General features: G+C 55.6%; 4 protein-coding genes across 9 annotated transcripts in view; 2 read left to right on the forward strand and 2 right to left on the reverse strand.

Annotated features, from left to right (window-relative positions):
- Positions 1-8,522, forward strand: part of ITGB4 (integrin subunit beta 4) — a 29,265-nt gene extending 20,743 nt beyond the window's left edge. The window contains exons 32-40 of one of the 3 annotated variants that reach the window (XM_071574028.1): positions 208-408; positions 1,317-1,490; positions 1,972-2,133; positions 3,033-3,182; positions 3,819-4,007; positions 4,525-4,680; positions 5,123-5,287; positions 5,564-5,680; positions 6,238-8,522. In XM_071574028.1, the coding sequence (XP_071430129.1) occupies positions 208-408; positions 1,317-1,490; positions 1,972-2,133; positions 3,033-3,182; positions 3,819-4,007; positions 4,525-4,680; positions 5,123-5,287; positions 5,564-5,680; positions 6,238-6,368 (1,445 nt within the window). In that variant the 3' untranslated portion in view covers positions 6,369-8,522. The remainder of the gene's footprint in view (positions 1-207; positions 409-1,316; positions 1,491-1,971; positions 2,134-3,032; positions 3,183-3,818; positions 4,008-4,524; positions 4,681-5,122; positions 5,288-5,563; positions 5,681-6,237) is intronic. The other 2 variants (XM_071574026.1, XM_071574027.1) reach the window with 2 other exon arrangements.
- On the reverse strand, positions 7,875-13,551 carry GALK1 (galactokinase 1). Its single transcript, XM_071574029.1, has 8 exons — positions 13,187-13,551; positions 12,260-12,449; positions 11,817-11,936; positions 11,184-11,319; positions 10,587-10,768; positions 10,205-10,355; positions 9,859-10,021; positions 7,875-9,020 (listed from the first exon to the last, which is right to left on the reverse strand). The coding sequence occupies exons 1-8, from the start codon at positions 13,517-13,519 to the stop codon at positions 8,949-8,951; spliced, it is 1,347 nt and encodes a 448-aa protein (XP_071430130.1). The 5' UTR covers positions 13,520-13,551; the 3' UTR covers positions 7,875-8,948.
- A 596-nt stretch (positions 13,552-14,147) lies between these two features.
- Positions 14,148-20,603, forward strand: LOC139680732 (uncharacterized). Of its 4 annotated transcripts, none has more exons than XM_071573615.1 (16): positions 14,148-14,285; positions 14,657-14,764; positions 14,849-14,921; positions 15,081-15,216; positions 15,296-15,341; positions 16,153-16,211; positions 16,307-16,342; positions 17,354-17,406; positions 17,687-17,819; positions 17,900-18,096; positions 18,321-18,366; positions 18,469-18,534; positions 19,040-19,099; positions 19,202-19,332; positions 19,493-19,587; positions 20,333-20,603. In XM_071573615.1, exons 1-16 carry the CDS (start codon positions 14,249-14,251, stop codon positions 20,365-20,367), a joined length of 1,311 nt encoding a protein of 436 aa, XP_071429716.1. In that variant the 5' UTR covers positions 14,148-14,248; the 3' UTR covers positions 20,368-20,603. The 4 variants fall into 4 exon arrangements, 3 of the variants coding, with proteins under 3 accessions (XP_071429716.1, XP_071429715.1, XP_071429717.1); XM_071573614.1 differs by having other exon boundaries at positions 14,150-14,285; positions 15,060-15,216; XM_071573616.1 differs by having other exon boundaries at positions 14,155-14,285; positions 15,060-15,216; positions 19,250-19,332.
- A 798-nt stretch (positions 20,604-21,401) lies between these two features.
- Positions 21,402-23,094, reverse strand: H3-3B (H3.3 histone B). Its single transcript, XM_071573409.1, has 4 exons — positions 22,986-23,094; positions 22,416-22,557; positions 22,192-22,345; positions 21,402-22,104 (listed from the first exon to the last, which is right to left on the reverse strand). The coding sequence occupies exons 2-4, from the start codon at positions 22,541-22,543 to the stop codon at positions 21,976-21,978; spliced, it is 411 nt and encodes a 136-aa protein (XP_071429510.1). The 5' UTR covers positions 22,544-22,557; positions 22,986-23,094; the 3' UTR covers positions 21,402-21,975.
- Positions 23,095-25,782: the final 2,688 nt, after the last annotated feature.

The following is a 25,782-nucleotide window of genomic DNA, read 5'->3' on the forward strand; positions in this document are numbered from 1 at the left end:
TCATGCTCCCATCATTCTCCATCTACCAGCCCCACAATGGTGGTTGCACCGCCTGAACTCATCAGCCAACACTTGGCGGGACGGGCTGTGAATGAACACTGTTACCACTGGTTCCTGCCCCTTCCCCTCCCCAGCATGGAGGTGGTGGGTGGCCCACCCTGCCCCCTGCAGATCATGCCAACACCAGTGCTTGCGTTGTCCCAAAAGGCTCCAGGTGGAAATATGTGCCATTGCTGGGAGAAGACTTGGACCTTCGCCGCATCACCTGGAGGCTCCCACCTGAAACCATTCCCCGCCTCTCTGGCAGCAGCCGCCTCTCCTCAGATACAGAGGGTCTCCTCCATGAGGAGGACAGCACCATGGCTACTGGCAGTGTGAGGAGGACTGGGACTCCCCAGCCACAAGCAGGTGAAGGACGGCTTCGTTACGGCACCAAGTGTCCTGTCTCGTCCTGCTCTGAGCCGAGGGGCTGGTGGACGGGATCTGCCCCAATCCATGTCTCTGTCCTCCCCCTCTGTGCCCATCCTCATGTTGGTGTGACACATTGTTCATGTGCTGTGATCTGCTTCAAAATCTTGTCCTGGTGGTGTCTGCTCACAAGAGTGTCAAGGTAACCCCCATCTCGGCATGGACTGGGGAGCCTGCTAGCAAGTTGATTCTACAAAAGGCTGGATCTTCAAGGCAGGAGCAAACTCAGATGCTACCAGTGTCACCTTCAAGGGCAGCTCTCCACCTTAATTAAGTGCCCTGAGCGTCTGGGGCAGATCTGCTGGACTGTTAAACAGAAATCACTGTCTCGTGGGTGGCTGATCTCCCCTGCCCCACTGGGAGGGGACAGGGTTTGTCAAGGACCAGAACAATGGAGTGAAGTTTACTTTTCAGATCCAGCTGAGATGAGATCCAGAATGAGATTTGGAGGAACCGCCTCCAGAAAGGGCTGTTTGCTTTCTTCAGCATTCTTTTTAAATCCGAAATTATAAACCTGTCCTTGCATCCAAGGAATGATGAGAGAACGTGGCAACAACCACAAGGCAGTGCCCCAGAAAGGCCGAGGTCTGGAGTTACCTTGGGCACCATGAGTGTGTCTGGTGCTGGGTGTAGGGAAAAGTCTTGTTTACTTCTTTGTTTCTGCATCCTCACATCGGGTGGCCGTGGCTTGTTCTAGATGTAGCGCTCCAGAACAACCTCCCAGAGCGGCTGAAGCCGGAATACAGCCAAGGCAGGGGCACTGTTGTGCCTCCTGCTCCCTCCCCATGGAAACTGGAGCAGCAACCCTGTCCACAGCCGCATTCCTCATGATGTGTCTTCTTCCACAGAACACTTGCTGAATGGTCGGGTGGACTTCTCCTTCCCTGGCAGCTCCAGTGGCTCACTGACCAGGACAACGAACACCAGCTACCACCAGCTGAGCTCCCACGTGCATCAGGAGCACAGGGTGATCGGGAGCTCCTCACTGACAAGAGACTACTCCACGACGGCAATGGGGCACGGTGAGTACTGTGATGTTGGGACCTGTCTTTCCCTTCCACCCCCATGACTGTCTTTGGATCTATGCCCTAAAGTCCTTTTGGGGTGAGGACTGTGTTCACAGCTAAGGGGGCCTATGAATCAGAGGTCAGGAAGGTCACGTCTTCACCACTTGATGCTTTGCTAAGGCCTCTATGCTCCCAGACCAGTTTGGAAAGGGTTCCCATCACTCCCATGCGGAATGCTTGGGGAAGGGAGCTCCATCCTTATCCTCACACCATAAAGCAGTCCAGGAAGAGCTTGTCTCTTCTTCTCACTTTGTCTACCAGTGTGGTTGCCTTTCAGCTCCACACCTGTACATCAGCTGTGCTGAGAGAAGGTTGTTAAAAGGTTCTTCGAACCTGAGCTTTAAAAAGTCTTCTGTGCAGAAACCAGCACCTGGGCTGAACCCACTCCAGTGTTTCCAATGGTGTTTTTCTCTTTCTTCTTGCACTGCTTCTGTAGATTACCCAGGGACACTCCTCCCTCCCATCCGTGAAGATGCTGGGAGGACAATCCCACGGCCCTGGGATGTGGGTTTCAGGAGCAGGGCAAAGGTGAAGGGTTACTACCCCTGCATTGGCTTTCGGGACTCTATAATCATGACTGATGGGTCCAAGTACATAGGTACAGCTTGTCCAGTGTCTCCTCCCAGCCACACATCCCATAACAGCCAAGTCACTGTCCACCCATGAGCTGATGCCATCCACTGCTCATCCCAGACCTCCTTTCCATGGCTTGCTGTGTGCTGTGATCTTCCTCCTGATCAGCCTGTGCCTCCATCACACCACCTTTCTGTTTGCAGGTGACTTCCACTGTGTTTCAACCCACCTGGACTGATTAACACTCACCACCACTGCTGCTACCATGCTCTGTTCGACTCATTGTCCCCATCCTCTTCATTCCTAATGAGCTTGTTGTTCCCAGTCTTACTCCACAGGCTTTTGGAGAACTCTTGGGGAGAATGTGTGCCCCACATGAGATGTCCCTCTGCAAGCTCCTAGGCCAAAGTCCCTGTCAATGATGGGTTTCAGTCCCTGAGTGTCAGTGGGAGACTGTTGGGCTTGCCATGAGCCTTGTGTCCCACTGGGCTGAGCTGAGGAGGAGCCAGAGCACCCAGTCCTGGCCCTCACTTCCTCCATGCCCTTGAACAGACCCTGGACTGCTTTATTTATAGACCAGGGCCAGCCTTAACTGACCTACACCTGGAAAAGTCTGTGAAGCTTCTGGCAGACTGGACAGGGTGCTTCGGAGTGGGTGAGAAGGGTCACACACAGCACCCAGGCCCCTACTCTGGTCTCTCTACCACAGGGTAGCTTACCTTGACTTGTCCCACCCAAGGCTGGCACTCCAAGGCCACGGGACATCCCTGTATGCCAAGTCAGCTTGCAGAGATAACATCTCATCATGTTCTCCCCAAACTGTTGGGACTACTCCATGTTTGTGTGTGCCACTCCCTCCTATCCCCCAGCCCTCTTAGCCCCCGTTCCCCAAACCTCCCCCCTGATATTCCCTTTCTGTCTCAGACCCCAGGAAGCCCCTGGGCATCCCTGACACCCCTTCACGCCTGGTGTTCTCCGCCCTGGGACCCACGTCCCTGAAGGTGAGCTGGCAGGAGCCGTGCTGCGAGAAGGAGGTGCAGGGCTACAGCGTGCAGTACCAGCTCCTCAACGGAGGTCAGTGAACAGGAGGCTGCTGGTGGGGGGAGTTTCAGGTGGTGGAGTCTGGTCTAGGTCCTCTCCTGGGTGACCCTGCTCTGAGGAGGGATGGTTGGACTAGAGGTTCCTTCCAACCTTGGCTATTCTGGGATTCAGGCATTGGTCCCAAATCTGCTTTTTGTGTAGCCTTTCTTTGTGCAGGAAATGTTTTAGTGACCCCACAGCTCTTATTCCCCATTTCTCCTGAATAGGTGGACAATCTCTGGGGTTGCTCCAATCCTCCTCCAAAAATACCTTTGAGTCATTTTCCACCAGCCCAAACATCTTACTTGATGTTTCCTTTCAACACACCAGACTTGAAGAAAGATTGAAATGAAAATAGCTTACTTTTACATGAATCTTGGGATAGTGTTAGTGAAAATGTAATTCTTCTTGTCTGAAAATCCTTGAAGTTTCCAGAAGCTGTTGTTTATCCCAAGCCTATTTTGGAAAAACATCCTGCACTACCCAGTGTTGGTGGCAATGTGGGATGGAGGTGGCCAGGGGGAACTCTGGGTGGCTTTACAGGGAGTTTGTTTGAGTTTAGGCAAAAGCCATAGCTCTTGTCTTGGTGCCTACAACATGGTGTTGACATCCCCTTCCTGTGCATCCCAGGAGACGTGAAGCGAATCACCATCCCCAACCCCAGCCAGAACTCAGTGGTGGTGGAGGACCTGCTGCCCAACCACTCCTACATCTTCAAGGTGAAGGCACAGAGTGAGGAGGGCTGGGGCCCCGAGAGGGAAGGAGTCATCACCATAGAGTCCCAGGTGGACCCTCAGAGCCCGCTCAGTCCTGTACCAGGTGAGATGGATGGGGGACAGGAGAAGGGTGGCACTGATGTCTCTGCTGCTGTCTACAGTGCTGGCCTGTTTTCTCTCCCCTTACCACATCCTGAGCTCTCCTTTCCTCCTTCTCAGGAACAAGGCCTCCTTCCCCACACACTTGCTTTCCACTTGCTGTCTAAGTAGAATCACACAATCACAGAATCATTCAGGTTAGAAAAGATTTCTAAGATCACTAAGTCCAACCTGTGACCAGTCACCACCTTGTCAACTAGACCAGAGCACCAAGAGCCATGTCCATTCCACAATCACCCTGGGCAGTCCACTCCAATGTCTAACAACCCTTTCCATGAAGAAATTCCTCCTGATGTCCAACCTGAACCTTCCCTTGTGCAGCTTGAGGCTTTGTTCTCTTGTCCTGTTCGGAGTTGCCTGGGAGATAACTGAGACCTTCCAGCTCATTCCATAAATGCTGTGTGCAGATCCCTCCCAGGCTTCCCCTTCTGTGATGTGACCTGTCCCTCATGCCCTTGCAGGTTCACCCTTCACACTGAGCACGCCCTGTGCTCCTGGACCCCTGGTTTTCACAGCCCTCAGCCCAGACTCCCTTCACCTCAGCTGGGAGAGACCCCGCGAGCCCAGTGGGCTCATCTTGGGCTACAGGATCACCTGTGAGATGCTGCATGGAGGAGGTACAGAACCAGCCTGAGGAAGTCCAGTTCTGTGTGTACAGCACAAGATACTTCCAGCAAAGGCTGCAACTTGCTGCTTTTTTGCTGGGACCAGCAGCAAAGTTGTCTGCTTGCATCAGTGCAGACAAAGTGGGGATACGAGGCTGATTCCAGTCCTGGGAGCTGCTGGCTCCTGAGGCTTTGTGTCATTGCCTGGTCTGGTGTAACAAATGTGGTGGGAAGTGGAAGGACCTGTTGCTTATTGCAGCCAAAATCCAGGGGAGGTTGGTTGTTGATGCTCCCCACTGTAGAGAAACAGGGTTGATTTAACCGTTAGTAGAACCCGCAGTCTGTGGGTGGCACAAAGCTCAGGAAAAGCAAGGCAGCAGTCAGAGGTTGGGGGAGTGTTTGGAGGGACCTTCACTCTTGTCTTTCTTCACTGCTGTATGTCTGTGTGGATTAGGGGAACCCAGGACAATCTACGTCGAAGGGGACAATCTGGAAACCACCCTGACTGTGCCCCACCTGAGTGAGAATGTCCCTTACAAGTTCAAGGTGCAAGCCAACACCACCCAAGGCTTTGGGCCAGAGAGAGAAGGCCTTATCACCATTCAATCTCAGGACAGAGGTACAGTACCACATCTCTGGGGAGGTGTAAAGATAAGAAACCTCTCAGAGAAGGGAACGCAATTCCTGGAGTGAAATTTCTGCCTTATGCCTGGAGGCAGCTTCTTACACTGCACAGGTGTGAGACCTTCCCAGTCCTCCCAGTTCCTCCTAAACCTGGCTCTGGTGTCAGCAGGGGAAAGCTCCTGAGCTGAGTGCTGGTGCTCACTGTGCAAGGTTGAGGGGTTGGAAGCTCATTGTCACTTCCTGGCTGACTCAAGCCTTTTCCTTCTCCCAGGTGCTTTCTCCCAGTTTGGAGGACAGCAGTACATGAGGGAAGAAGTGTACAAATTCCCCACTGAATACACCACCAAGACCAGCATCAGCCATTCCTCTCTGGATCCCCAATTCACAGGTAGAGGCTCTCTGTTGCTCTGAAGCCCCCAGAAAACAAAGAATAATTCTGCCTGTCCAAAGTTCTGAGAGTGCTTTTACCTCAGGTGCCAGAGGCAGGGAAAAAGGGTTCATCAGATGAGACTGATGAAGAGGATTGGACCCTTTCCTGTATCATGTCCCAGCTTTGACCCAGAGGCAGTTGCAATTGTTTCCATATGTGCTGCCCAGTCACAGAGGGAAAACTGAGTTCCAAAGTCCTTCAGCACTATCACTAGAAACCAAATCATAGCTTTTCCTGCAAGGTTTGATCTCTTTGGAGCAGTAAAAAACAGAGCAGTGTGACAAACATCTTGTCCCATGTTGTCCCAGTTAATGGCTTAACGCTGCAACACAGAGAGTTTGGCAGCTGTTAGGAGATCCATCTTATTCACTGACTTAGCAAAGTACTGAATCACTTGATCAGGAGGGGTTTTCCACCAGTGAAAGTGGTATTTAAGGGCAAACCTCTGCCTGGAATCACCAGGCAGGGCAGACCCTGTTCCCTGTGGCCCAGTAATCAGCGTGGTCTCCTTGCAGACGGAATGCTCGTGACCAGCCAGCGCGTGGAGAACACCAGCAGCACCCTCACCCAGGAGTTCGTCAGCAGGACCGTGATGTCCAGCGGGACCCTCACCAAGCAGGTGGAGAGGCAGTTCTACGAGGCCTGAGCCGGGGCAGGCTGAGCACCAGCAGGACATTTGGGATCAGATGGCAGGACTTCATGGAACGACCCAAGGGTGCTTCGGACACTGCTGCAGTGCCTGGGCAGCTCCTGCTGTGGGCACAGACCCTCCCTGGCACTCCAAGCTCTGGAGTTCTTTGAAGCCCAGTGCAATCAAAGCTCTGGCACAGCTGGGTCATCAGATGTGTGATGATCCAGCTGATCCTTCAGAGATGAAATTTGGGTGTCTCCATGGCTCCAGCCTCTCCCCAGGTAAACGGAGAAGAATGCTTTATTCTTAGCTCCTCTGTTTTGAGAGGATCTCTACGGGCAAAATCCTGATTTACAGAGGGTCACAGTTTCCATCTTTCCTCCAGGCTCTCTGGCAACTCACCTGTCCACTGGAGATGGTTATTTGATCTGTTTGGGGTTTTTTTATGAGAGCTGCAAAGTAGGGTTTGGGGGTAACCTGTGCTTTCTTACTGCACCTGTTTGTGTCTGTCCTTCACTGCTGACACTTGGTACCATGATAGCAAGAATAACCTTTTGTTTCTGTAGCGTTACTAGTTGATGGCCTCTGCTTTTTTATTTTTGCATACAATATTGTACAGTTTTCATAGTATATATATAAATATATATATGTATTTTATTATTTTATAAAAAAAGGAGGTGGATGAGATGTGTGCTGAATGTAAAGGCTACACTGGAACAGTGGCTGCTGGGAAACGTGACTAACTGGAAGAAATTTGTTAAGGGCTTGATTCAAAGGCCATTTGAACCCTGTGATGAGCCTGTTGAGGAGCTGATGGACTTTCTATCCCCCAGCAACAGAGACTCCTGCCAGAAGGATGCAAGTGAGCAGACCCACTCACTGCAGGGCATCCACCAGCCACGTGCTCTCCCACCATGGCACATGAGCACAGAAGGAATGGGGGCTGCCCAGAGGGGAGGGATGGGGGTGGGCCCAGCAGTGGAGATGGGAGCAGTGCTGGGATTTCTTACATGGCTGATGTGGACAGTGTGAGATTTCAGGGCAGGTGATGCTGGGGATCTTTTAAAAGACTTTTTGCCCAGCAGCAATGTCCATAAAGGGACCTGTGATCCACAAGTAAGCACAAAGCAAGAGCAAGCCTCAGAACAGCAGGTGCTCACACCATCCTGAGCACATCTCTGAGACCCTTTCTGCCCCAGCCACAACTCTGGGCTGAGCTGAGACCTCGCCAGGCTTCATTGTGTGGCTCTGGGCACAATGCCCAGCGTCTCCCTGCCCTTTCTGCCAGTGAGAACAATTGGGCTCCATGTCCTGCCAAGCAGCACGTTTCCCTGGTGTGTTCCAGCCACGTGGGAGCAGTCCAGGAGCCTGTGGAGAGGCAGGAGCCTGCCCAGAGCAGCAGCTGCCACAGCCCTGGGCTAGAGCTTCCAACCAAAACAGCAGCTGCCGGGTCACCCTGGCAGCAGCACCAGCCTGGTTTGATCTCACAATGGACCTTGGCTTTTCTTTCTTTTTTTCCCCTTTTTCTTTTTTTTGTTTCCTTTTCTTTTGGAGTCTGAAGAAGAACTCACTACCACGAATTCCCTCTCCTCTCCTAGCTTTTCATTTCCTTGGGCAGGGTTGTACATCTCTGAGCCAAAGTCCACGGGAGTTTCCAGGATTGCAGCTGGCGCTGGGTCAGTTTTGAACTTGGTTCAAGAGATACTTCACCAGCCCTGTGGTTTTACTGTGCCTTCAAGCAGCGCTTATTTTTCCTGAGCAAGTGCCAGTGGCATTAGCCTGCCTGCCTCCCTGTTGCCATCTCACCTCTGTGGTTGGGGTTTCCTCTCCAGCTGACATGTCTCCTCCTGCCCAAGGACTCCATGAGCCTTTTTTCTTGTGCTTTGTGGTCGAGGGTAAAACACTGGAAACTGGGTAAAAAGGGAGTCTCACTTCCAAGCATTTTAACCAAAGACTATTCCCTTATCCAAGAGCAGGGCCTGGCCCATCAGCTGCTCTCCAGGGAATCACACCCTCCCCACACAGCAGTTTGTGCACTAACCCATGCCTGTCTTTTTCAATTTCATCTGGTCATTAGGGCTGGTGCTGTTTCAGCCCTTCTACAGTGGATCCAGAGCAGGTCTTTGATCTGATGGCTTCCTCTTGCACTCAATAAATGTTTTCTCTACACTGTGCCTCTTCCCTTTTATTTAAAAAAAAAAGATAGAAAAAAAATCCCCCCCACTAGCCTCCATCTGCAGCAGATGAAGGAAGTGTGCCAGAGGCAGATTCCCAAACAGGAACTTCTGCCAACTGTTAGTGCCTGCTGCTCCTCCCCTGCCATCCCCTCCTGCACCCACTGTTCCAGAGGCACTACTGGGCCCCATAGCCCTGGTAATGGCTCATTATACCAGTTCAAACTGGAGTTAAACCAGTCTCATCTGGTCCCCACTGACTTTGGCTCAAGTGGGCACAGAATGACTGTGCAAATGTTTTGCATTTATTAGGCAAATTATGCAGACGGACAAACAGAGCCCCCTGGGAGGCAGGGAAAGCAGCTGCCTAGCAGAAGGAGGCAATTCCAGCCCAGGGATTCCAGGAGAGGTGGTCACTCCTCTACAGGGGCAGCACCTTTGACCCTCCAGAGGGCTGGGTGAGGTAGAAGGTGGCTGTGCCGCTGTATCTCTCCTAAGAGACAAAAGGAGCAGTCAGTGCTGGTGCCCTGGGGCTGGGCTGGGGGATCCCAGAGCCAGGGATAAAGGTCCTGCTGGTCAGCCCAGCACCCATCTGGACCCACCACCACTCCAATAGCAGCCAGTCAGATACTTTTTGGGGACAGCATCTTGTCCCAGCCACTGCCCGAGATGCCGTGGTACATTCCATGGATACCAATACAACCCCAGCTGATGCTTCAGTAGCACCTTCTGGACTGTTGTCTATGATTTTTTCCAACCTCTTTTTGATCCTGATGAGGCTTCATGGCCTCTGTGACACCAGAAAACTCTAAACTCCACCTCCAGCACTCTGCAGCACTTCCTTGGCTCTGATGTTCTAACTCATTCAGAGGTCCCTGGTTGATATTTTGGAGGATTTGAGGGTCAGTTCCACACTCTATCTACCCCCTTCACAGTTTTGTAACTCCTGGTCATGTTCCCTCTCTCCCAGCTCTAGTAGAGGCACAGCCCTTTTGGTCTCTCCTCATTTCAGACTTTCCTCTGCCCCTTCTTTATCCCCCCAACTATTTACAGGCTGCACCATAATCTCATACACTCCCATTCTGCTGGCATTTTCAGCTACCAGTGCACACTGAGGTGCTGATTTAGAGAACATTGGTGATGGCACTGAGATCATTCCCAGGCTGTAACTGCTTAGTGGCATGAACAGCCTTGGTCCCTTCATGGCCCTGGATGGGCTCCACTAACCCTAAGTGCCTCAGGAGCACCCCTCAACAGCATTTCCAAGCTGTGCCTCTGAGTGTTCCCTTGGGATCTTTAAGTCAATCTCCTGGCCCTTTTCTGCTGCATACCTGGATGTGTTGCTGGGCTCTCTCTGCAGCCCCAGCTTCCAGCAGTGTCACTGTGCAGCCTCCGAAGCCTCCCCCGGTCATCCTGCTGCCATAAACCCCATCGACTTCCAGAGCTGCTGCTACCAGCTCATCCAGCTCAGGGCAGCTCACTTCATAGTCGTCCCTGGAGAGAGAAGACCCATGGTTAGCCCTGTCCTGTGCCCTGCTCATGACCACTGCACCACAAACAGCTGAAACCTGTGTCTTGGTGCAGCCACTGCAATGACACTGCAGGTACCAGTCCAGCTCTGCCCATAAGTGCACGTGCATGTGAGGAAGGCTGCAAGCACCCTTTCTGCATCCTCACCTGAGGGAGTTGTGACTCTCCACCATCAGCCTCCCGAACATTCTGTAGTCCCTGTCCTGCAGAGCTCGTGCTGCCTGAGCTGTCCGTGCTATCTCGCCGATGACGTGCCTGGCCCGCCGATACACCTCCTCGCCCAGCCGGCTCCGGGCCGCTGTGGAGACACGTGTGTCCCTGCAGCCAAGCCACCCACAGATGCTGCTGAGAGCAAGTACTGCTACATCCTGCCACCACGCTGTGCCAGAGCTCCTCTAGGTACAGCACACTCCCATCCCAGTGTGTGCACCCAGACACCTGTCCCTGGGGCTACCTCACGGTCTCACCTGGTGCCACAGGGCCCCGAGTTCCTGATACCCTGAGGAGCAAAGGGAGGGACTGTCCCCACCTTCCAGCTCAGCCATGGTGGCATCCCGCAGGCTGGCCTTGCCAAGTGCTGCTGCTGCCTCCTCACAGTGCCGCCGGCGCGTGGGGTACTCACTGCCCGTCAGCGTGTGCCGCACGTTGGAGTTGGTGATGAGGACAGCCAGCCTGGCATCGGTCAGTGGGACAGGGACAGTCTCCAGTGACCTGCAGCAAGAGCTCAGTGTGGGCCATGTGCCTGCCCACTCTGCCCATTCCAGCCCTTGGACATCGGTGTGAAGCCACGTGGCAGGCAGTTCCTGAACCACAGAGGCAAAGTCCAGGTGGTTTAGGATTTCGCTTGGCCATTTCTCTCCCTCCCAATTAGTTTCATAACAGTCCCTAATGAAAGTGGGAAAGGGACAGACAAGCAGCAGAAAGGCTGTAGGAGGAGGAATCAAGCCAAGGAGGAATTAAATGCAGGCAGCCCCATCCATCCATCCCCATAATGACATTTCGGGCTGAGTTCAGGGGTTAACCCTTTCCTGCACTTCTGCACTTATTTCAAGGCCACAGGACCAGCTCGTCCCCAGCTGCCCGAGGGGGTGGGCACAGCATAGTATGCTCAGTGCTCGGCCCTGACCTGCAGTCGATGAGCAGCGCGTGGCCTTCCTTGCCCATCACAGATATGAACTGGTCCATGATCCCACAGGGCATCCCAGCAAACGTGTGCTCCGCTTTCTGGCACACCAGTGCCTTGGCTACCAAGTCACCATCATCTGTGCCAGAGCAGAGAGACACAGGTTAGCAGCTCCAGGACCACGATCCCTTGCCCTGGAGCAGAGGGAGCCAACATGGAGGTAATCCCATGGAATGGGGTTTTGCAGCTCCTTGCTCCTGCACCACTGCACAGCATCCTTGCCATTGTGGGTCCCCAGATTCAGCTAAAGGTGATAATTTAAGACTGGTATCTCAGACCTCTTGATTTCTGGGGACATGAGCGTGGTGAGAAGGTGCTCCAAAGGGAACATCCTCTTATCCCCCTGGCCAGCCTGGGGAGTGGTTCAAGGATTTTAGAGGTCAGGGAAGGTCAAGCTGGATGACCCACAGGCTGGATGACACAGTCACAGCAGTGCCAGCTCTGGCAGCAGTGTGCAGTTGTGACCCACTCCATGGTGGCATTTCCCCAAGGGATCTGTGGGATCTTGCTGAGGGCGCCCCCCTCATTCCAGTTCCCACCTGGAAACACCAGGACCAGGACCAGCTGCAGCCTTACCAGGGCAGAGCTGCTGGAGGAAGGTGTAAGTGGCCACCTCCAGAGCAGCTGAGCTGGAGAGGCCCCCACCCAGGGGGATGTCACTGGCGATCACGGCGCTGAAGCCTGGCACGGGACCACCTGTGGGAAGACAAGGGAGGAGGGGGGCTGTGAGCCCCTGGAGGGCTGGGGGTGCCCCACAGCTCACAGGGAAAGACAGCAAGAAGCCCCTGTCCAACATTCCATTTCAAAACAGGCTGACCCGTGGCAGCGGGTGGCCAAGGCACTCCCTCCCAAACACAGGGGGCTTTGGAGCTGAGAGCGTCTCTGCTGGAGCCTGGTCCTGGCAGAGTTTCAGGATTGCACCAGCACTGCAAGAGCCCCTGGAGGGCACACAAAGCTGGGTGCTGAACACTAGCCCTGTACAAGGGGGTCTCTGACCCACCCACCAGTCTGGGCCTTACCCCGGTAGTGCTGGATGACACCCTTGATGTAGTTGGCCCAGCGAGGCTGTCCTGGGCTCAGGGAGCTGCCATGGTGGGGAGCTGGGAACTGCACCCTGTGGGGCTCATCCGCCTCCGCCGAGGTGGTGAGGATGGAGATGGTCCCATCCTGCGTGGGGGATCCCACCAGCACTGTCCCCAGTTGCAGAGCCTGGGGGTGGGGAAGGTGGGCTCAGACCCCTTGGCATCCCTCAGAGTACCCCCACGGGTGGCAGGAGACAGTGGTGGCTGGTTCAACTCACAGCTGGAGCAGCCAACACATGTTTCCCTTAGCCCTGTCTCTGCAGAACCCCCACTGTATGGTCTAGCTCAGCACAGATTTAAACTTTCTGGCTATTTATTACCACTTAGCACCAGTCTTCCTGCTAAATGTTGTGATGGACCCCCCAGTTCAGTGCCAGGGGCTGGTTATCGGGCTCCTGGGGGGATGGTTACCACGACGAGAATGGGAGAGACTTCGGGAAGTTTTCTTGCCTGCCAAGGAATTCAGCTGACCTGCTCCCACGCTCTTCGGCCTCACAATAATTAGCTCTACATTTGATTTAGGACTGAGTGGGGACTTCCACGCTGAGCCGAAGGCGCTCGGACGAAGCAGGAAGCTCCTGCTGCTCCGAGCCAGCGCCACCACCAAAAACATCGCTCTCCGTGAACAGGAAATTGTTTGAAAGGGTGGCAGAAAAGAATCTCGAAGAGGTGGTTGGGAAGGGGGATCACATTCCCCCTGCAGTGAGTGAGGAACTGCTCTGCGGAGCGCCTGATGCTGCGAGTCCTGCATCCCGTAGGGGACATCCTGGGGCAGGGGACCCCCGAGGGCTTTCAGAGGGGACCCGGAAGGGTGACACGGCGGGATTCCGGGGCCGGAGCGGCGGAGCACTGCCCATCCCTTACCATGGGCAGCACGAAGCCGCCGTTGTAGTCAGTGTGCTCGCCGATGAGGTTGACCCGGCCAGGAGCCCACGCCGCCAGCAGCGCCGGCCCCCCGAAAGCCGCTTCGTGCGCCCGGCGGGCGGCCACCAACAGCGGGGACGAGCCGGGACACACGGGCTCTGCCATGGCCGCACCGCACCGTACCGCCCCCGGGTCCCGCACCGCCTCCTCGGGTTCCGCACCGCCCCTGCGATCCGCACCGTCCCCGAGTCTCGCACCGCCCCCAGCATCTGCACCGCCCCTGGATCCGCACCGCCCCCGAGTTCCGCACCGCCCCTGAACCGCACTGCCCATGGGATCTGCACCGCTCCCGGATCCGCACCGCCCCCGAGTCCCGCACTGCCACTGGATCTGCACCGCTCCTCAATCCCGCACCGCCCCCCGGACTGCACAGCCCCCAGGGGTGCCGCACCTCCCCTGGGTTCCGCACCGCCCCCGAGAGTCTCGCACCGCCCCCAGGATCTGCACCGCCCCCGGATCCCGCACCAGCCCCGAATTCCGCACCGCCTCCGTGCCCCGTATCGCCCCCGGGACGCTGCACTGCCCCTGGATCCCGCATCCCCCCGAACCCTGCACCGCCCCTGTCCCGCACCGCCCCCGTGGTCCCGCGCCCTTCCCACGGTTCTCGGAAAGGCTGTTTGTGCGTGGGCAGCCCTAAGAGCAAGGCGAGAACTCGCCCATACGCACCCCGTGTGTACCTACGGCGGGGCTTTTTAACACATGTAACCATATGGCTTTCCTAATACACGTACAGATAAACATGTGTCTGTTTGCACAGGCGTCTCTCTTATACATACGGTTTCTGCCGGTACAACGTATGGAACTTACATAAACGTACAGACAAATGTTTGCGTCACTGTCTGTGTTACACCTGTGTACATCAGCGGCTGTGCTCGGGGTGTATGTACAGGTACACACACCTGTGTGGAGGTTCCCCACCCTGGGGCCGCTCCGCTCCCAGGGCGGGGCCCGTTACCGGTTCCCGTCCAGCCGCGGGACTGCCCGGCCCGGGGGGACGAGCCCATGGCCGGGAAGGAGCCGCTGCTGAGCGCCCTTAAAGGTGAGCGCAGGCCCCCCGGGGCCCGTATCTGCTTTTTCCAGCAGCGCTTTCCAGGGGCCGGCCCTTGGCCGCGCACCGGTACCGGTTTGACCGGACGGACGGCGGGGCTGGGGTGGGGCTTCCCGGGCCGGGCAGGGGCTGCCCAGACCAGCCCCGCTGTCCAATCTTGGCTTTGAGGAAGTTTACCGGTGTTTCTGCCCCCTGCGGCAGCGGCAGCCTGGGAAGGTCGAGCCCTGCCTGGGTGTTGGGCACCACTGCAGCACCAGTGACCCCCTCGGGGCTGTGCAGAGCTGTTCCCGTGGGTGCCCCCCACCCCTGCCCCCGGCCCCCGGCTGGGACACTCACGGGTGCTGCCTCTCCCCTCGCCGCAGGTGCGGTGCTGCAGCTACGGGAGAGCGGGGGGCCCTGCACGGACACCTCGCCGCACCTCGTGTCCCTGTGCCAGCGGCTGGAGAGCATCCTGCGCAAGGGGCTCCGGCGTGAGTGACCCTTCGTGCCCGGGATGGGGGTGGTGGCCTCCCAGTGCCCGCGGCGTGGGGACTCGCGCTCCTTTTCTCCCGCAGAACCGGCTTGGGGCTTCCGGAGACGGGATTACTGGCACTGGCTGGAGCAGCTTCCCGCGGGCACCAGCGGCAGGTGAGCGTGCCCGAGCTGGGCTGGGATGAAAACCTGAGCTGTGCGTGTGTCTGTCGTGGCATACTAATCCCAAAGATCCCGGGTGCAGGGAGGATGCTCCCACACGCCCCCAGAATTGCTTCTGTTCTCCCCGGGCAGGCTGACCCCTCTCTCCATCAGCATCCAGAGAGCCGGCGGCTGTGAGCGGACACGGACGGCGCAGGGCCGCGGGCGGTTCTTCCTGCGCTTGGCCCTGCAGGGGAAGGTGCTGGCGGTGGCCGTGAGGGAGCTGGCGCAGACCCCCGGACTCCTGGAGGTGCAGCACGTGGTGCAGTGAAAAGGGGCCCACGGGCAGTGAAACAGCAGAGTAATGGTGGTGTTTCACTGTGTTTCAGTTTTATGATCCAGAGAGCTCCATCCTTGGCAGCGAAGATCTGCGGGGTAAGATGGCACATCCCAGGTGGGATGGAACCTGTGCTGTGGCAGTGCACTGCTGCAGGGGAGGGGGAATAGTCCACTGTGATTTTTCTAGTCCAAACTTAGCGCTAGAGTCTAAATATGCTGCTGCTGCAGCGATGGATAAAGAGGTGTAAATATTTAAACAGGGTCTGAATCTATCTCGGGTTGGTTTTAGTGTCATGGGGTAGGGAAATTGCTCCTGAAGGGTTTTCTGGTGTTATTCCTCTGTGCCAAGGATGCTGGTTTAAGCAGACCCAGTGGTCTGGCTTGAGGAGGGCCCATCATGCTTGGGCCTGGGCTGAGGGGTCACAGCCGTGCTCCTTGGGGGGCCAGGGCAGGGTGGAAGCCTTTAATCTTGTGATTATGATAAATAACCCCGTGTTAAACCTGTACATCGATGGTTTATAAATCACCCACACTGCTGGTGCATGAGCAGATTGCAAACCCGCAGTGGGATTGCAAGGCTTGTGCAGGAGAGCCTGGGCAGCTTTGCTTTGCTACTAGGGGGAGAAATGGAGAGAGAGTCATGCATCAGCAGTGTTTGCTGTGAGCCTTGGTCTGAATTTGGGTAAAACAGGTGCCAAGCCACACCTGTGCCAGCAGTGGGAGCATGGGATGAGCCTCCAGCAGCAGCCTGGGTGCTGTGGTGCCGGGATGCTCTCAAGGCCTCACTCCCAGGGCTCATTAGTTACGCTAAAAATGGCTTCATTCTATCCTCTGACGTGTCCCTGTGAGGCTGTGGCTGCCAGAAACCTGGCAGTGACACTGCCTCTCCATCCCCATCCCTCTGCAGAGCCTTTCCTCTCACTGCTGCTGGTGCTGACCGAGGTGGATTTCTCCCTGGACCTGCAGGTGTGGTGATGAATCAGGGGGGTGGTGGTTGACACACAGCTCCCAGCACAGGGCCCCGGCCAGGACTGATGGCACTGGCACTCCTTTGTTTACAGAACTGCAGCTTCTTGGATGAGAGCTGGCTGCTGCCGGTGAGAACCCATCACTTCCTGGAGCCGTCCTTCCACCACCTGGCCCTCGCTGAAAAGTCAAATGGGGGAGATAAGGAATGGTTTGGTGGAGAGGGACTGCCACGCACCTGGAATGAGTTGGCTCAGGTTCACCAGCACCAGCAGAGCCATCTCTGCTGCAGGGTCAGATCCTGCCAGGTGCCTGGGCTGTCACCAGGAGCAGATCCCAGCATTCCTAGGAGGAAAACCAAGCAAGAGTAGTACCCAGGCCTCAATTGCTGTTATGAGTGAAGTTTTCTTGTGTTCCCTTCCCTGATTCCTTGCCAAAAAAATCCCCATTTCCCTGGGCTGACACAGATTACGCATCAGTTGGTTTTGCTCTTGGTTTGCTCAGTGAAACATCAGTGTGTTATTGAGAACAGCGGGGATGCCTTTATATCTTTTGAAGATGACGAGCATCCCTCCACTACCTTTTTAACCCAAAAGAATCCCCAGAAAGCTCGAGGCAGTTTTGGGGGTGGTCATGGTGTGTGCTGAGCCGTGGTGCTGCTGCAGAGCCTGGGATCCTGCTGGCTTTGGGGCATTTCTGACAGCAAGTGCCCCTGGCTGAACTGGCCGTGTTTCGGGTCCCTGGCTAATGCGATGTGACAGTAAGTGCTGCTGTGAACAGCAGCGGCTCTGGGGAGGGGCGGCCGCGCTCCCCCGGCTGCGTGGGGACATGTGGGGTGAGGGAGGAGGGCTCTTTGCTAAGGGTTCACCTGCTGCTTTGCCATCCCGTGCATGGAACAGGTTTGTCCCTTCAGGATCCAAGCATGGCTGAATCCTGAGAGAGGACAGGGACAAGCAGCCACTGATGGTTCCAGCTCAGCCTGGAGCACTGTGGACCAGCTTCTTCCTGGGCTCCTGAATTGCTGCTTTGGCATCAGTGACAGAAATTATCCAGGGATGGGGTCCCCATTCTCCCCCTTGTCTTGGTCACGCTCCTTGGATGTCCCATTGCCAAGGCCACTGTCACTGGCCACTCTCTTCCAGGTGTGCAGCACTTACGAGACAGTCCCATGCCGAGCGCTGGGGATGGTGCTCAGGTAGGAGCCCTTGATCCTGCTCTCTGCTCTCCACTCTCCAGAGGGATCTGGTCACCACAACACTCAAAACTCAAAAAAGGGGAGATAAATACCCTGTTGAGAGCATGGGGGCTCTCTCGGGTGCTTTTCTCCTGATCAGCTCAGCCTCGTTGGTATCTGCTGTCCATGAGGTGGCTTTTCCCTGCTTCCGTATATGGGTGAATTGTCATGGATGCTACAAAGGGCTGGGGGAGCCAGGCTGGGTCGCTGGGGCTGAGCTGGGACTTGGCCACACCCCCAGGTACGTGGAGGGCCGAGTGTTTGTCACCAAGGTGCTCCCCAAGAGCCAGGCAGAGGTGGACGAGGTGGTGCTGGCCGGCGACATCCTGGATGAGATCAACGGCTGCTCGCTGAGATACGCCCACAGTGGGCAGGTGCGTAGGCAGGGAGGGCCAGGGTGACTCCCCCTCCTCTGCCCCCCATCGTTCCCTTTGCTTCCCCTCTCTCCCTCCAGGCTGGGGCTGTCCTGCAGAAGCTGAAGGGACAGCCACTCATCTTCCGCCTGCTCCGGTGGCGGTGGCACGACGGGCAGGTCTACGAGCCACTGCTGCCCTACCTGAAGGTCCTGAAGGAGAAGGAACCCCACTTCCAGCTCCAGCACGGCCCCCAGCGCAGGAGTGAGGGGGAGTCACGGCAGCTGCGGGGGGGCAGGTGGGTCAGGTGCCATGGGGGAGACCCCAGACTGGGCTGGGTGTGCTGCCAGTGGGGTATCCCTGTGCCCACACTGTCCCTGATCTCTGCTCAAGGCTGTGGGGCCAAACCTGCCCCTGTGGCCTGGGGGCGGTGGGGGGCTGGGAGTATCTTCCCCTGCAAAGAACAGCAGCAGGGATGTGTAGTGTCCCTCACCTGACACCCCCAAGCCCTTTTCTCTTCAGGCTGCTCTACAACCTGCAGTATCTGGGCCGGACCAGCGTTGGGACGGTGAGGCTGTGGGGCACAGAGAGCTGCCATGGAGTGAATCATCTCTTCTGGGGTTCTTTTCATGTACCCATGGGTTATTCCCTCCTTCCCGTTCTGTTTCAGTATGGTGGCAAAGAGGTTCTGCAGCAGGCCATCCCTGCAGTGCTGGAGGGGCACTCGGCAGTGCGGGTGAGTGATGGGGCTGGGGACATCCTGGGAAGGGCTCTGTGAGAGAATGCAGGGAAACAGGGTGTCTGCCATGGATGCTTTTTCCTGCCAGCTCCAGGTTTGCTTGGCCTGGCCTGAATATTTGCCACCCCACCACTTCTGTGGGGTTTTTGCAGGTCAGAAGCACTTCTGCAGCCAGAATAGAAAAGGGCATTAAGGGAAAAAAAATACAACCACCTGCAGAAAGCACATGGAAAACTGTGGGGAGGCTGAGTCTGGTTCCAGGGGTGCTTTAGGGCTCAGGTCACTTTGTTTGAGTCTTTGGTTGGTTATTTGTGAAAAGACTGAAGTGCGAGAGCACTGGGCAGTAAAAAAAAGGCAGCACAGGGAAAACACCTTGAAAAAGCTGAGCTTGATTGTTTTTCATCACCTCTGCATTTGGATAATCTCTGTGGGTGAGTGTCTTATTAAAAAGTGAGCTCAGGGTTGTGCCCATCAGGGCTTCTCTCTCTCTCTCCCCCTTCAGGAGGTTTTGCTTGATGTGAAGGAGTCAGAAGTCGTGGTGCAGGAGAAGGCTTCTTCCAAGGTAAGCCAGTGACACCCAAGGTCTGTGTGACTCCCAGGGATGTGTGGAGAGTCCAGCTGGAGGGGTCCTGTGGCCAGTTTAAACCAGCAATGGGTCTGGCAGGGCCTGATCCCAGCCCCCAGCACCGTCCCCCTGCTGTCCCCTGCGCAGCTGCTGTGCCGCCATCCCTACCCCACCATCTCCTGCGTGGGACGCTGCACGTGGAGCAGCAGGATATTTGCCTTCTGCGTGGTGTGAGTGCTGCCTGTGGGCCCAGGGAAGGGCATATGGAGGGATGTGGGTCTGGGCAAACAAATTAGCAGAGCAGCCTCGGGGTCCCTGGTGCGGGTACAAGGCAGGGCTGGGCTCGGAGCCGCGCGCTCTGCCGGCTAATGGACATGTTTCCATTTTTAGCTCTTCCCCGGAGAGCCCTGACGGGAGCACGTTTGACTGCCTGGTGTTTGCATCGAGTTCTGAGCAAGAATGCGAGGAAATCATCGAGAGAATCGGTAAGGGAAGGTTCATGTCTTCAGATGCCATCACAGCAAGGCCGTGGAATACCAGGAATTGCTGTTCTTAGTCCACCACAAGCAGGATCTGACTTAATTCTTTTTGTTGAGGTTACCAAGATGAAGAGATACTTTGATAGTGGTTTGTTAATTTTTCTTTTAAGGACTGCTAGACAATGATTTTATTTTAAGAAACAGCTTCCAGGCATACCCAGATGGTTCATTGTTTCCACTAAGAACTTGGATGAAATATCGTTTTCGAGGGATGTTATTTTAAACATACTTTTCCTGCTACTGCAGTTCAGCACCAAACCAAGCATTCATAAATCCTATTGCTTGGAATTTTTCATTTTCCCTTGGCCTAAATACAAGCTGCATGGTGCTTCCTGAATTACACAGGCTCCCAAGGATCCCCAGATTTCCTGTGGGGAAATTGTCTGTGGGGACATCTCTGCCCCCAGAGACCTGCACAGGTGATAGACCTGGGATCACTGAGCTGGTGCTTGATTCAAAGCAGTGAAGTTTATGATTTAGGTGCAAAGAAATCTTTTTCCCTACAGGTTTAGCAATGAGGAAAATAGGGAAATACTTAAAACTATTGTATTTTGGATCATTTTAGAACTGGGTTTTGGCAGGTTAATGCTGTTAACCAGGGGCTGGGGTTGCTGAGTACACTTGGTGTAGGAGAGGGAGGGGAGGAGGAAGTTGTGTAAGAGTGGGGGGTAAGGAGTGTCTATTCCTCCAGCTGCAGGATTTAAGCACACAGAGTGGTTTGTCTGAAGGAAACCTTGTGATGAGGCACCGGTGTCTCAGCCGGCCCCAGCAGCACATGAGGGAATGCAGGCCCTGATTCCTAGAGGATTTGGGATGGCTTTCACCATCCTGGTGGGACAACGATGGACAGCCAGTGATGGCTTACAGTGGACAGCAGTAGGAACTGCTGCTGCTCCTCCCCTCTGAAATGCCACTGCTGCCACAGCACTTTAATTTCATTGGAATAAATCAAGCCAAGCTGGCTCAACTACTCCCTGTGCTGCTGTTCCGTGACACCTCCGGCTGTACCAGTGCAGCCTGTTCTGTGAGGGCTGAGAGGGGCCTTGCCATCCAATTTAAGTGTTAATTACCTGCTGGTCGAGTGTAGTCTGAGCACTTTTTTCCACCACTGCCCAACTGGGTCTGGCTGTTGAGGAACCCAGACCTGCCTTAGCTGAGACTGAAGTGAAGGTTTGAGTATAATCCCTTTCATCCAAAAATCTGAAAATGAGACTCTCCGAGCACCCACCCCTTTCCTCAGCAGCCCATCTGCTCTCAGGGTGTATAATTAGCTGTTCCCCCTGCACACCATCCCACTGTCATTATCCAGGACTGGCACAGCCCAGTCCTACAGGAAACTCTCACACCCCCCCACCCCCAGCACAGACAGTGCTTGGGAACAAGGGAGGTGGTTTTGCTTTAACTCCAAAATAAATTTCCCTGAATCCACTGGAAAAAAGGAGAAAAATAATCTTAGTGCTGGAGTTGTGTCTCAGTAATCTTTTGAAGAGCCTCCCATAAGGCTGGTGCCCTCCTTGGCCATTCCTCCTGGGCCCCACAGCCAGAGGGTTCTGCTCTCACCAGCCCAGACAACAACTCCAGGTACAAGAAAATTTCCAAAATCCTTCAAAAGTGGGCAAAAGTTCTCCATTCTGTTGACAGATGAGGGTTAAGTTACCACAGCAGCAGTCCAGGATTACAGGAATCTACTGCTGACCTCAGGAGCCAAGAGGAAGCTTCTTCCCGCCCATTGAAACCAAATGACAAAAAGACTCCTCACATGTGAATGTAAAACATTTAATTTAAAAATGTTGACACTACAATATATAAAATAGCTATTATAAATGCACATAGTGTATTCTATAGCTGCCAGGTTTACGTTTTTTAGGAAACTGTAAGTTACACTGTGGTTAAGACTTGTAGTTTCACCCTCTGGAGGAAGTCCACATTTGATCACAGTGATGCATGGTCAGACTAACAGCCCCAATTGTTAAACACTTGGATCAAGTCATAACCAGTTTTATTGCAAAAGGACCCTGTACACATTTATATCAATTCTAGTACCTTACAAGTTTAGCTACCCAACAAGTCATTAACATACAGAAACATGCATGAGAAGCAAGAAAGAACACCCATCCCTTCTGCATATTAGCAACTTGTCACTCCCGAGCCCGAGGCTCAACATCACTGAGGTTTATGTGAACAGTCACTTTTAGCATTCATCCTGAGTGAAAGATGGAATGACTTAAGTACAAATGCAACATATTATAAACAATTTCTTACAAAAAAAGTCACAAATTAAAACCAAAGTATTTTACAGAATTAACTACAAAACACCATAAAAACAGCCTTCACTTAAGCCCTCTCTCCCCGTATCCTGCGAGCCAACTGGATATCTTTGGGCATGATGGTGACTCTCTTGGCATGGATGGCACACAGGTTTGTGTCTTCAAACAGACCCACCAGGTATGCCTCGCTGGCCTCCTGTTTCAAAAGCACAAGAAAAAACGTCGTTAGAAACGCTCAGCGCAGCTCCCCCAGCGCCGTGGCCCGGCCGGCCCTCAGCAGTACCTGCAGCGCACCGATGGCTGCACTCTGGAACCTCAAGTCTGTTTTGAAATCCTGGGCGATTTCCCTGACCAGCCGCTGGAAGGGCAGCTTGCGGATCAGCAGCTCCGTGGATTTCTGGTAGCGACGAATCTCACGGAGGGCGACGGTTCCCGGTCTGGGTGGAGAGGGAGGCGGGTGAGGCGGGGCCGGGGCTGTAGCAGCCGGGGCCGGGCCGCGGGCCTTACCTGTAGCGGTGAGGCTTCTTGACGCCGCCGGTAGAGGGGGCGCTTTTCCGGGCCGCCTTCGTGGCCAGCTGCTTGCGCGGCGCCTTCCCCCCAGTGGACTTGCGGGCGGTCTGCTTTGTACGGGCCATTTTTCCTCACTTACCTACAGAGACAAGCAACGCGTGACACGCGGCCCGGCTGCCCCCATTCTCCCCCAGGCCCAGCGACACAGCGGCCCTCAAGCTCCAGATGCCGGCGAGCTGCCCTCCTTCCCCCGCGGCGGGCAAGCGGCCAGCGGCCTCCCCCGGGGACGGGGAGGAGGAGTCATGGTTACCCCACCACCCCCACCTCGCGGCCCGGCCGCTCCTCTCCCGGGGGGAAGCGGGACTGAGTCACGGCCGCCCCCTCCTTCCTCTCGGGCCGCCCCTGGGAGGGGGGGGAGGAGCGGGTGGGGGATGGGAACCGGCCATGACTCAGGGCACGTAGGCAAAGGCCCGCTCTGCCGGCCACGACCCGGGAAGACACTAAGGCCGCGGAGGGCCGCGCAACACCACCGCCCACCTCGGAACGCGCCCGCCGCCCGGCACTCACCGCTGGAAGGAGAAGGAAGCGCCGCTGTCCGGTAGCGCTGCGCGCCGAAGCCGCTCTGCCGCTCGCACCTCCCGCTCCGAAGCCGCCGCGACGCTCACTGCGCCCTCCCCGCCGCGGGGACGCAGCTTTTATATGGGGGGCGCGCGCGCGGCGTGGTGGCGTCACAATGCCCGGGAGCGACGCGCCACGCCATTGGCCGGGACCCCCGCCGGCGCCGCTGCGTCACCGCACACAAAGGCCGTGCTCCGGTCTCCCGGCGCTGATTGGGCGCGCTGCCGGCCGCTGATTGGTTGTTAAAGTAGGCGTCCGATTGGGTGTTGCGAGGGGGGAAGGAGCCAATCGGAGACGGGCGGGCGCTCTGCGCGCTGATTGGACGAAACGGGGCAGGGTTTGGATCCTACCCTTTGTTGCGAAGCTCCACAATGGGAAGTCAATTGGAGCGGGGCGAGCGGCGCCGGCACCGCGGGGTCCCCCGCGCACCCCCGGCCGGGCCCGGCCGGCCCCGCCGCCAACCGCCCTCCCCGCGGCCGGACCTGCGGAGGCGCCGGGCGGGGGCTGCGAGCGCCGCGGGGTCCCCCCCGCCTCCGCCGCCGCTCCCCCGGGAGCCGCCCCTGGTGCGGCCGCTCGACCCCCGCGCTCGGGGGTGTCCCTGGGGCGAGGGGAGCCCCTGGCACGGCAAGGGGGCCTGGCGGTGCCTCTGGCATTTCCAGCCCCGGTTTGTCATTCCAGCAGCCAAGGCAGGGTTGTCACAGGGCTGGATTCAGCACTGCTGGGCTGTGACCTCCCTCCAGAGCCGGAGCCTGGCCCTTGGCCCTGGCGGGGAACGCTCAGCGGCTGGGGCTGGGCCCTCTGTGCCTCGATCCCCAAAATTCCACTGACTGTGGCTCGCCCCTATCCCCAGTGCAAATCGCAAAGTTTCATTGCAAGTGAAAGCCCAGAATCCAAGCTCCCTGTTGATACCATCTTGGCATTTATCTCCCTAAGATAAACAGCAATTCAATAACAACCCTGTATCTTTTGGGTGAAATTGCTGCCTGGAGTTATACCTTGATTTGTATCACTACGGCACTTTATTTATAGATACTCTCGAGGCAGGTCCTTGCCCCCCACAGGGAGGGTTCCAGGATCAGGAAGAACAGGTCCCAGCAGTCGTAGCACGCAGAACATGCGGGGAAAACAAACAGATGCTCCTGAAGGCGCCTGTGAGCTTCCCAAACTGAGCACAGCCGGAATCACCCTCTCCACGGGACGTTCTGGGGTCAGCGCTGGCATGGCAGGCAGAGCCAGGATTGCTGAGGAGCAGGAGCTGGGAAAACGTATTGGGAATGTGTTGGGAGAATGTCCTGCTCCTCCAGCCGCTCAGGCAAACACACCAATATGGTGCGACACGACCATCATGTGAGCCCAGCCTGGGGCTGCCACAGGGGTGTTGTCTCCCACCCACCTCCTCCTGTCCTCGTTTTTCAGGTTAATTTTCTCTCTTGTGAAGGAAAAGGTTAATTATTTAACGAGACACAAAAAGCTGCGTGTCCCTGGGATGGCTTGGGAGGGTGTAGGTAAATACTTGCTGTGTTGGCTTGGAAAATGAGGAGTGGAGCATTTCCCTTTCATCTGAGTTGGTCATGCTTAGGAAGAAGAAATTTAGGAACCAGTTCTGATGGTAACAGCTTTTAATACTTTTGTTTCTTTTAAGAGCTCACTGCACTGTCACTAAAGCCAGGTGTAATGTTTGGTACCATCTCCTGAGATGTTTCCTTTTCTGTGTTTTCAGAGCAGTGGCTGCTTATTCTTCTCATTTTGGAGATGTTTTAGATAAAGCCTGGAGAAAAGCCATGTGTCCTCTGGGATGGAACTGGCTGAGGGACAGGTGTACACAGCAAAGCAGAGCAGAGCAAACCAGCACATGTCCCAGCTGTGAAACAAGAGAGAACTGGAAGAGGAAACGATGTCAGCACCAGATTGCAGAGCAACCATCAGCTACGAAGGATTGGAGCCTGTGGTTTCCAAATCCCTGTGGACAAAGTGCAGGCTGGTGGTGTCTTCAATGTGATTCCTTGACAATTGAAGGGTTTTCCTGCAGGGTGGTGGCTCGCAGTGATTCTGGGTCAGGTGTACAGGTGTGTGTGGAGATATTCACCAGAACACCTGCACAGGTGTTGACTTGGGAAAAGTCCTGCCTGGCCAGGAGCTGTGTAATTACAGTGATGTGTAATTGCCTCCCATGCAGGGTGGCTGGATGAATAACAAGGTATTGATATCCTGTGACTTAAACCTGCAAACGCCTGGGAACAAGATGACATTGCTCCCTAAACCACCCCAGCACATGCCTGCCCACAGCAGATGCTGAATCAGAGTAAAGGAGGATTCAAAAAGTGATTTCCCTTCCCAAAAAGCCACAGAGGCCCAAAGTTTATTATTAACTGTCTGCCCTGCAGAGGGAAAAAGGGTGTTTGCCCAATAAATGCCATGTGCCCTTTCCCACAGCACTCAGAGCCCGGTGCCAGCAGCGGTGCTGAGCGGAGCCCAAGAGATCAAAGTCCTATTAAAAGAAACCTGTATCATTTCCTCTCCTGGGGGAGACGTTAATTGGCGAGGGAAGCGCCTCTCGCATGGGAATGTGGCCGGTTCCTTGGACAGGGGAGCACAGGTGTGACCTGCCCTGACCCAGCAGCCACTGGTGTCCCTGCTCGGAGGTAGGTTCTTGCTGGGCCTTCCTCCTCCTCCTCCTCCTCCTCCTCCTCGCAGTGCTATTCCCAGGCGCTTCCTGCACGGCGTTGTCCCGCGGGTGGGGAGGGCC

Source organism: Pithys albifrons, chromosome 19, assembly GCF_047495875.1.
Source record: "Pithys albifrons albifrons isolate INPA30051 chromosome 19, PitAlb_v1, whole genome shotgun sequence".
Classification (NCBI taxonomy): Eukaryota; Metazoa; Chordata; class Aves; order Passeriformes; family Thamnophilidae; genus Pithys; species Pithys albifrons.